General features: G+C 38.5%; 1 protein-coding gene across 1 annotated transcript in view; it reads right to left on the bottom strand.

Annotated features, from left to right (window-relative positions):
• Positions 1–848: 848 nt before the first annotated feature.
• Positions 849–11,276, bottom strand: part of LRTM3 (leucine rich repeat transmembrane protein 3) — a 28,426-nt gene continuing 17,998 nt past the window's right edge. The window contains 2 exon segments of the mRNA XM_088793443.1: positions 849–3,484; positions 3,578–11,262. Of these exon segments, the coding sequence (XP_088649569.1) occupies positions 1,085–3,484; positions 3,578–11,262 (10,085 nt within the window). The 3' untranslated portion in view covers positions 849–1,084.

The raw sequence follows: 11,276 nt of genomic DNA, 5'->3' as shown, positions 1-11,276 counted from the left end.
CCATTCTAGCGTGTGTTCGTTCTCCTTCCTTTCCCCGCTCGTCATTACAGTCATTATAATAATAAAACAATTATAGAATTTGTATGAGCGAAAATATTTTTTTTCCAAGTGAGACCAATACTTTATAACATACTAGGAATAAGCCAGTACAAAAGTCATTTTTTTTAAAATTCCCTTAGTGCTAAAAGTTCCACCACCTGCACCCCCACCCCAAGCCCATACTTCTGTGTTGTTCCCCCGACAGTGGGCAGCAGAGGGTCATCAGCCCTGAGGGCAAAGGTGAGGGTGTACTGCTCTGGGTCACACTCCAGGGTCACAGCTACTTCTGCCAACAGGCGAGCCCACCCTGCACGCCAGGGGCTGGAAGCCCAGGGTGGTGAGTCCCGTGCTGGTGGTAGTAGGACAGGTAGTACACTCAGAGGTCGTGCCCTCCTGCTTGGCAGCCCCACAGGATGGCTTCCTGTCCCTCCTGGAGATGTTCCTGAGCAGCGACAGATGCTCTGGGGTGACGTCCCAAAGCAACTTGATGCCCTGGTGATGGCAGATGGCAATTGTGTACAGGTGATCGAGCTGCTGTGGGTTCCACTTGAGGTCAGGGATGACAAAGCCAGCAGCAGGACCTGGGTTCTTAAGACCAGTACTTACCCCTGTATTTTGTTATGTTTGACATTGTCCAACCTTCACTGCTATTTGGAACTTTCCCTTTGGTCTCTATGACCTCTAACTTTCTGGTCATTTTCTCTCAATCTCATTTATAGGCTATATTTTCTCCAATTGATCCTGCAGTCATTGATGTGGGGGTGGGAAGAGGGTTCTGCATCGGTGGTCCTCTCATTTTGGGATTACGAGGAGGAAGCATAAACTAAAGGGAGATCTCATTTATGGGAGGACCAAACCCAACCATCTGCTTTCCCACCAGAGCCTACCAGAATTACAGCGTCAATCTTCTGCAGAAATAAAATATGTCCGTTTAGAAAAAAAACTTCCTGAAGAAACCGTTTGACTTGATATGATTTTATTTTTCACAGAATAGCACAATAACAAACGGCTTTCCACTTCAGATGAATATAGATATGTGGTAATATCAATTTTGATGAACTGGGTTGAAAGCCTCTAAGAGCGACCCCAACATCTTTCTGGATGAACTCCACATATTGCAAGAACTTGAAATTTTTGCCACTAGGGGAACTCTGAAGTTTCTCTTCTTTAAAGTTTTTTGGGGAATAGTCCAGCGAATGGTTTTGGGTTTAATCTCCAGTGAGTCTGCTGGTATACAGACATAAAAAAATGGCTGGTTTTGTTTTCTTTCAGAATGGAAGTTGAGATTGTCTCGATGAGGTCGTGATGCTGACTTACGTTTCCTTGGAAAATAATCTGCTGTTTCTGACTCATAATTACACACGTTCTTCTTTCTTGTGCATTTCTCTTTACTCGGTGTATAGCTATAATCACGGTCCCAATGAACATTCTTTGTAAATAAATCAAATTTGGCCTTCTTTCTTTTTTTGCTGTCTGGGTGTCTGTGAGGTTTGTCTTGGCTTTTTCTAAGATGTAATTTAATATTTGATTCTGTTAAGGGAGTTAAAGAGTAATTTGCTCTGTTTCTTGTAATCCATGAAAGTTTCTCTTCATTGAATGAAACGGAAGATGATACAAACGGAGCTTCTACAGTATTTAGTGAACTGTAACACAGCCAGTCAGGAGATCGCATTTTGGAGGATGACCTATGTTTCCTGCTTCTGCGGGATTCGTAGGAAGGTGGTGTCACAATTGAGGAATGTTTTCTACAGCTTCTACTATGATGGGAACCCGAATCTTCACTGTAAAATGGTTTCAAATCAGTGTTGAGTTTTTTCATCTTGTAAAGATTTTCCAAAGGAATGCCTTTCTGTAATTCAAATAGAATGTTTTGTGATTCCTGACTTAAATAAGGGTTGGCTTCTAAAATCATACATTCTTCACTCTCATGTACTTCAAGAGCTGAGCTTGCCTCCAAGTCAGCTGAACTCTCAAAAAATGTCTGACTATCAGTAAAATCTTCAGAAATCTGAATTGGATGAGAATTAACTAAACTAGGGACATTTTCCCGAGTCTTTAAATCAAAAGATTCATGTGTATTTGTTTCGTGAAACCATATGTGACATTGTTTATCTTTTTCTGGAGTCACATGAGATTTTAACACTGAAAAGGCTGTAGTGTTTTTCTTTACTGTTCCATGTTGTCCAGTGTCAGATGCACACACAAGGGTTGGTTCCAGGAATTTTCTGATCAATGATGAGTTTTCATGAGGACTTTGGTTTTTGAAAGAGGTATGTTTTTCTAACAGTTCTTTATCAATGGAAAGACTATCACTTTCTTCACTATTATCTACTTCTTTACATATTGCAACTGTGTTTAATTTAAGAATATGTTTGGGAAATGTATTTGGCTTAAGGGACATACTTTCTACAGGAAGCCCCAGGAAAAAATGAATGTTTTTGTATTGTAAATCAAGATTTATTTGATGAAGAGGTTTTTCCTCAAAAAGTAGCAAAATTCTGTTTTTTTGTTTTGGTACTTTGACACCAAAATGAATATATTTAGATAAATATTTCCTTCTATCCTGAGCATTGGCCATTGCGTAAGATTCCATTACAATTCTGGGAAAGGCTTTCATTTGAATCTCCAATGTTTTCACAGAGAAGTGTATGAGAAGTTTGTCTTTTTCTTCTACTGGATATTTCTGGAGAATATGAGACAATGGCATCTCATTAGCAGAAGTCATTGCAGATGTTCCACTTTCTAGCTTTTTAATACTCTTCAACTTTGTAGTATTCTCCTCGCTGCCACTTGAAACATTAACAATCAGTGTCTTCATACAGCTGATAGGAGGTGAATCTTTTTGGTATTTGTATTTTAAGTTAAGATTGACAGTATCAATCCCTTCTAGAGACGAAAAGTACATTTTTTTATGTCTTGGATAAAGCCTCCAACTCTTATCTTCTGAAACAGCCAGTTTGGGATACAAGTTGAACGTTTGGAAGGATTGTTTTGCCATCTCTGGTATCAGATTCAGTTTTATTTCAAGTGTTTTTAATTCTAAATGATTAGCGAGCTTATTTTTTAATTTGGGAGAAAAACATTTTAAAATGGGTTTTGGCTGCAATTTATGATGTATTGTTGTAGATGTTGTATCTGGACCCCAAGCAAAAGGTGGTGACTTCCAATCATCAGATTTATGGACTTTTACTTTTTCCAGTATATCAGCATAAACTTTGTTTTGGGTCATACTTTTTATCTGGGATTCAAAGACATTTTTAATTGCTTCATAAAGAAGAAGTAAACTTTCTGCATTTGTACTATCTGCCACTATTGTTATTTCATTATTTTTAACTTGGGGTGGTAGGGGTACAGTTCCTGAAAAAGTTTTTTGTTGTTGGACGTTTTGTGTGGTTGTGTTGTGCATGGGTTCACTCTGATCCCTATGCTTGGGTAGTGAGGCATACTCCATGGTATTGAATAGACGGATCTCAAGTTGTGGTTGTACTCCTGGAGGGGCAATACTCATACTTAGGGTACTTTTCATGTGGGTTTCCACATTTCCCTTTGGATCTTCAGATATGCATGCACACTCTGTGGGTGTCAGAATGGGTTTTGGCTCCTTTTCTTCTTGCTCCATCATAAGCAAGTCAGGTTCTTTTATGATCCTTGAGATATCATGCCCTGCAACACCCCTTTCTTCTGTTTCTGGAGTTAAACTTTTCTCAGTTATTTCACTACTGGGATTTGCTTCTGATTTGACCCTAGGAAGTTTTTGCTTTTGCTGTTGGTCCACCACGAAGGGGTAGGGATCTTCTGGAACTATGTTTGTAAAATTCTGGTCCCCTTTTTTTACAGTGCTTGAGTTGTTTCTCTTAGTACTTTTATTAGCATTTGGTGATTTCTCCTGGAATTTAGAAACACAGATTCTCTTTCCTCTTTTTAGATTCATCTCAGATTCTATTGTTTCTTCAGTCTGAGATGGACTCATCATGGAAATAGAAAGACTTCTGATAAATATTCCTGAGGCACCTTCACTCCACAAAGATATTTTTTTTGGTTTGTTGTAGTCATACTCTAATTTCTTTCTATTGCTTGGAGTCCCATGTCCTGTGTCACCAAGAATCTGTAAGACTGGATGCTTTGGGCTTTTCATAGTAAAAAATGTGGGGCACAATTCTCTCTTCAAATCTGCTATTGTTAATCTGCCTTTCCGGCCTTCAATTTTGTGAGAAAGAGGAATATAGGCATACAATGCATCTAGAATATGTCTCTGAAACAATTTTTGTGGCTGAATGTTTTGTTTTGCATTAGATACTTCTAGTTCCTTTTTATGTTTTTGCTTGATTGGGCAGCTGTTTGCCATCTCAGTGATTACCTGAGTCTTAACTTGAGATTTCTTTGCTCTTAGAGAGGGAACATTCAGGTTTACAATATTGCTTGTGTCCATTTTTATTTTTTCCTTCTCCAAATTGACAATGGTGTGTTTGTGCATTTCTATGTTGTCCTCTTTCAGATGGACAGCTATGTTTGTGTCTATTTTTAATTTCCCATCTTCCATTTCTAATTTTTTTTGCGTTGCATTTATAGTCGTGCTTGTGTGAGTTTCATTTTTTTCTTTAAGTTCTCCAGACTGAGGTGGAAAAGTCCAACAGAGGAAAGGAGACTTTTGAAGTGATTCTAGAATGCGTTCCTCTTGTTCTGGAATAAACACTGCCTGTTCTTTCTTCCCTTGTATGGTATCAAACTCTGTGAGACTCGTATGTGTTCCTGGTAGCATTTGTATTCCAGGGTACACTGTAGTTTGCTCGTGTACACCTATTTCTGAGGGTGTCTTCTGCTTTCCATTTTGAAGTGGAAACTTAAGAGAAAGGCTAGAGTTCAGTCCGGTGTTGTGCCCACTCTCAGCCCGCTGTACTGCTTGCTTTTTCATGGCAATTTCTTGTTCTTTTATATTTTGGCGAGTATTTGACTTTCTGATATTCATTTTCTTAAGTGATCCCTTTATCTGTGGTGCTAATGCTTTGGAAGAGAATATTTTGCTCATTTTATCATTACATTGTGCATCTGTCTCTGGCTCGTCACATTTCCATGAATCTGCAGATCCGGGTGATGGTTTTGATAATGTTTGGTGGGCGTCTTCCTCAGAGACAGGAAATCCTCTTGAATTTACAGGGGTGCCCCATGTGACATATAGTTCCTTGGAGATTTCCTTTGGCGGTGAAACTAAAGTCGGAGGACACATTTTATGGTTTAAGTTATACATTATTTCAGTTTCTTTCTTCAGATTTTCAATTTTAGTTGGATCCATTGTGGGGCAGGAAAGAAATGTAGTAAAAGTTTCTGTTTTGTACTTTCCTGGCTGAGCTTCTAGCCCTGTAAAGAAACATGCCAGGTTTTTTCCACTTCCTAGGGTATCAAATCCTGTGAAATAAATGTCCTCATGCTGTGAATTTACAATTAACGGACTCAAATCTCCTTCGGATTTGACTTGTGGAGTTTCATTCCTTCGCTGTACACTGATCATAAAGTTTGAGGTCCACTGTTGTACTTCCTCTTCTTGTGGAACAGTGTGCTCTGCCGTTTCAACAATGACTTTGCTACCAGAAACTGATTCTCTAATAGCTATTTTCTGGGTATCTAATGATTCCTGGAGATTTTTTCGCGGACAAGCGGATCCTGTAACTCTTGGTGCACCTTTGTCTGTTTTGCGCCCTAAATCTAGATAAAGGGGAGGTGCTGATGGGATGGAAAGAAAAGTTCTTGTCAGAACCATACATGGTTCATCATTACCTTTGTGCACTTTTTCCTTCAGCTTTTTAATATTCAACATAAATTCCTTTGTATTAAATATATGTGAAATTGGCGAAATCCTTGCCTCTTTGTGTTGCATCCTGATCCTCATATCTACTTCATACATTTTTTCTTTCTGTGATAGATATTGTTTTCTTTTTCTTACATCACCACCAATCGCCTCTGTGTTTTCTATCTGCTCTGCATCTGATAATGCTGAAAGCCTTAGTGGAAATAGACAGGGACTTTTCATTCCAAGCCGTTCTTCATCTACCTGTGTACCTTTATCCAATTTAATGTTAGTTGGAGGAGGTTTGGAAACATACACTTTTCTTAGCATCATACTGGGCGGTTTACCTTCACCTTCACGCGTCTCCTGTTCTTGCCTTCCGATGTTCAAATGCAATTCTGTTCTGTGGAGCATATATGAAGGAGGTGATTTCTTTGACTTCAAAGTTCTATCTGTGGTCTGCGTCAAACCTCTCACAGCTACTGGTTCTTCTCTGTCCCTCTCTTCTTTCTGAGGCATGCATTGTTTCTTGTTTTGAACATCTTTCATGATATCACCACTAATTGGCTCAGTATGTACACTTTCCCCGGCATTTGATATTCTCTGCAAAACAGACCTTTTAAGTACTAGCATTTCTCCATCTACTAGTAGTTCTTTATCCAATTTGACGTGAGGGAGAGATGGTAATGAAGTAGAAGATTGGGTCAGGAGCACACCTGGGTCATCGTTACTTTCCTGTATCTTTTCTTGATGTTTGGGGAACATGAGGTTTATTGTCTCTACTCCATCCTCTTCCTTGCTCTGTGGCATACACTGTTTTTCTTCTTGTGGACTGATCAAAATATCACTCATACTTGGCCCTACATATGCCACTTCCTCAGAATCTGATCCATGGACGTGTACTGGGGAAGCAGAGGACCTTGTTAATGTCAGCATGCTCTTTGCCTTGATTCTGGTATTCATGTTAAGGTGCAGTGGGGAAGATGTATGAGTACAAGTCTTAGTCAGCACTACACCCGCTGGCTCACAGGGAACTTTCTGAACCTTTCCCTCTTGCCCTTTGGTTTCCCACTGCAGGTCACCTAGATTGTATGTAAGTAAAATAGATGATTTCTTTGCATTTGAATACATGTCACTGGCATCCACTATACCATTCACATCCACTTTTTTCTCTCTATCCTTCTCTTCTCCCTGTAGCATGTGTTCTTTTAATTCTTTTATATTATTGGAAGTTTCTCCATCAGTTGTTTCTGCATATGCTGTTTTCGCTGCATCTGATAATTCCTTGGACTGTAGCTGTGGGAGAGTCAATTTAGGAATTCTTATCACGTACCCCTCTTCTTCTGTTGCATCGAATTTAAGATATGGTAGGGTAAGTGAAGTACAAATGCTTTTCACATTTGTAACTAGTTTATTTTTATCTTCCTGTACTTTTCTCTTTTGCTCTTTAATTTTCCACTGCAATTCTGTGTTATTGAGTATACGTGGAAGTGCTAATTTCTTTGCCTTCAGATCCATATGTATTGGGTGTATGTTGTCTTCAATATCTATTTTGAGTCTATCTTCCTCTTTTAACATATGACCATCAAATGACTTAGTATATGTTGTTTTGCCTGAATTGGATGGATCCCGACTCTTCAGTGCTGGAAAATAGGATTGTGTTACTCCTACTGTGTCTTCCTTTCCATTCATTCTAGGGTCCTGTTTCAGGTGAGATGGAAAAGGTAAGGAAGCAGAAGTTTTCCTCAGGACCACTTCTGGCTTACCTTGGCCTTTATGTGCATCTTCCCCTTGCTCTTTAAGATTCAAATGTAGTCTCTTTCTACCGAGTAGATGTGTAAGTGGTGATATCCCTGCTCTTGAAGTTATTTGGGGGAATATTCTACCTTTCCCATCTTCTACTTGTACTTTGTCCTTTGCCTCTTTACACAGCATATGTTGATTAACTTTTATTATTACATGACATGAGCTAATACCTTCATTGGAATCTGCAGATTTGATTTTCCCAGCACCTGATGACTCAGGGAGCTGTAATTGTAAAGGAGACAATCCTGTAATTTCAAGCAAGTCTTTGTCTACTTTGGTTCTGTTTTGTACTCTGTCCTTTTCTTTCTGTGGTAGCTGTTGTTTTCCTTTCTCTACATAGCTATCAACGCACTTTGTAGAGGCTGTTTGCCCTGAAGACAATAACTGTTGGAGCTCAAGACATGGCACATCATTTCTTATTATTACTGCTTCACCTTCCTCTTCTTTTATTGCATCCAATTTAAGCTGAGTTAAGGAAGTAACAAAAGGACAAATTTCACTGAGAAGCACAATTGTTTCCTTGTTACTTTCCTGCCCCCCTTTCACTTGCCCTCCGATTTTCACTTGCAATTCTTCTGTTTTGAGTATATGGAAAAGGGGTGATTTCTTTGAGTTCAAAGCTACACCCATGGGATGCATGATGTCTTTCTCAAAAACATATGCTTTATCCTCTTCTTTCTGCATCATGTATTGTGTTCTTTTTGAATCCCTTGAGACATCATTCAAAGGTGACACTATGTATTTTAATTTATCTGCATCTGATGATTCCCTCTGCCTTGAGCATGAAAGAACAGGTCTTGTTATTTCTCGTTTCTCTTCCTTGCCTTCTCTACCTTTGTTTAATTTAAATTGAGGTAGAGAAAGTCTTGTCAGAACTTCATCTAGTTCACTTTTCCTTTCCTGTATGTGTCCCGATTTTTCTTTTACGTTTGTCTGTCCTTCTCTAAGTTGGGGGCCACAGCCTCTATGGGTACTAAGTACATGTGGAAGTGGTAATGTCTTTGCCTTAGAAGTCGTGTCTTTGCAGTACTGTCTATTTTTCATATTTACTATTTTTCCTCCATTCTCTTCTTTCTGTGGCTCATAGTCTGGTCCTGTTTTTGCATCAGTTGAGATGATATCACCCCCGAGTGACTTTGTATATTCTCTTTTCCTTGCATCTGATGATTTCTGGTGTGATAGTTCTGGAAGAGAGTATCTTGTTACTTCAGTGAAATAGTCTGCTTTTTTAATTTTTGTATCCAATTTTAAATGAGAAGCATCAGGCATGGGAATGCTGGTATTGGTCAGAACCACACTTGATTTACATTGAAATTTTTGTATCTTTTTCTCTTGCTCTTTGATGTCCCATTGGATTTCCTGTGAAATTGGTGGTTTCCTTTTCTTCAAAGGTATGACTTTTGCCAGTTTTATTCTCTCATCTTTTTCCTGCATTATATGTTCTTTGGCTTTTTTCACACTCTTTGTGATATCACCATAAATAGACTTTTTATATGCTATTTTTCCTATACCCAATGACCCCTGAAATTTTGGTTGTAGAAAAGAGGATCTTGTTTTTATTAGCACAGCTGCTTCTCCTTTTATTCTTGTATCCACTGCAGAGTAAGGTGGAAAAGAGACAGAAGCACGAAATTTGCTCTGAATGCCAACCTGTTTATCTTTATCTTCCTGTGTCTTTTCCTCTTTTTCTTTGATGTTCAATTGTAATTCCTGTGCAATTGGAGATTGCTTCGCCTTCAAAACTATTCTTTTGGGATGCCTTATTTCTTCCAAAGCCATTTCAACTCTATCTTCCTCTTTCTGTGGCATATACTTTGCTGTTTTAATACTGCTTAAAGTTTCATCAGTTGGCACCTCACGTGTTCCCACTGCATCTGTTAATTCTTGGAGTGTTGATGGAAAACAGAATCTTGTTATTCTTTGCATGTATATTTCTTTTATTCCAGGACTCCATGCCAGGTAAGGTGAAGAAGGAATGGAAGCATAGGGTTTATTCTGAACTACATCCAGATCACTTTTATCTTCCTGCATCATTTTCTCTTGTTCTTTATTGTTCCACTGTGGTTCTTTTCCATGCAGCATGTGTTTAAACGGTGTCTTCGTTCCTTTAAAAGTGATACATTTGACACCCATTATGTCTTTCACACATACAATATTTTCTCTGTCTTCCCTCTTTTTCTGTGGCAAATATTGTTTTGGTTCTATTACATTGCTTAAACTATCTCTATTAATTGACTCTGCAAATGATGGTTTCCTAACATTTGATGATGCCTGGAGCTTTAGTTGTGGACGACAGCTCCTTGGTATTCCTGATTTATCTTTTCCTACTTTTATTCTTGAATTCAAATTAGGATGTGATAGAGATGGTAAGGAAGTACACAAGGCTGTCAGTTTCACACCTGACTTACCTTTACCTATCTGCACCTTGCTCTCGTGCTTTATTTGCACAGGCAGCTCCTTTCTATTAAGAATATGTGACAGTGATGATTTCTTTCCCTTCAAAATCACATTGAGATCCATTATTCCTTTCATATTGACTCCTTTTGTTCTGTCCTCCTTTTTCTGTGATATATGTTGTTTTGTTCTTTGTAAATTATTTGCAATAATCCCATCAACTGTCAGTTTATTCAATTTGAGGTGTGGTAAAGAAGGGATAAACTCATGTATATTTGTGACAACCAAATCAGGTTTACCCTTTCTTTGTTTCTTATTTACCATTTTCTCTTTTATGTTGCACTGCAGTTCTGGTCTGTTGCCTTGGGTACCACAATCAGTGATATCGAGTATATTTGGAAATACCGATTTCTTCAACTTCAAAGTTCTTCTTTTGGAGCATATTATGTCTTTCTTAACTCTTTGTTTTATGCTATTCTTCTGTATTTTACTATCAGGCAAAAGAGGCATAAAGATAGGAGAATGTAAAAACCTTCCAGGTAAACACACTTCTTTTTGCACCTTTTTATCATATGCCTTACATGATTGCACCATCTTTCTAATTCCTAGCTTGGAGGAGCTACCATTAGATATTAAATCAACTACTTGTACCCTATCTGATGATTTCTTCCCTTTTGGAAATGAAACATTCAGATACTTTATAGTTTTACTGCACGAGTCTAAAGGCAGTGTTGTATTTTGTTTTTCCATTTGCTTTGGAAGAATCGAGGGCACAATACATTCCAGTCCATACGCACATACAGTATTTGGCTGATCTTTAGAAAACAAATCTAACCCTTTTGTCCTGCTGGACACATTACCTATTTCTGCTAATGCTTCCTTTGTCTGAGGCATTAAATGTTGCAGGAGCCAGGGATCATTTTGAGGGCAAGACATATGTCCCAGAAAATTCTCACAGGGGATCAACAGATGCTGCTGTTTTTGTTCTATACTGCGTAAGTTTTGTCTTTTTTCACTTTTTTGAGTATATCCATCTATGTCATCCATTCCTTTTAATGGTTCTTTAGCTTGTGAAGTTAAATATTCACAAAGCATCATGTCTGTGTCATCTAATTTTACTTGTTGCACGGGGGTACTAATTTGAAGTAGACTTGTTTTGGAGTGGGATGCAGGCTTTGGAAGAGCCTCACATGTACATATTTCTTGCTGTTCTCCTTTTCTTGTAATAAGTGAGCCAGTTCCTTCTGCACTTGGA

The sequence above is a fragment of the Rhinolophus sinicus genome, chromosome 16 (genome assembly GCF_057876585.1).
Source record: "Rhinolophus sinicus isolate RSI-liver-muscle chromosome 16, RSI-T2T, whole genome shotgun sequence".
NCBI classification, from domain to species: Eukaryota; Metazoa; Chordata; class Mammalia; order Chiroptera; family Rhinolophidae; genus Rhinolophus; species Rhinolophus sinicus.
The sequence above is the reverse complement of the archived record's forward strand: the minus strand, read 5'-3'. Positions and strand labels throughout refer to the sequence as shown.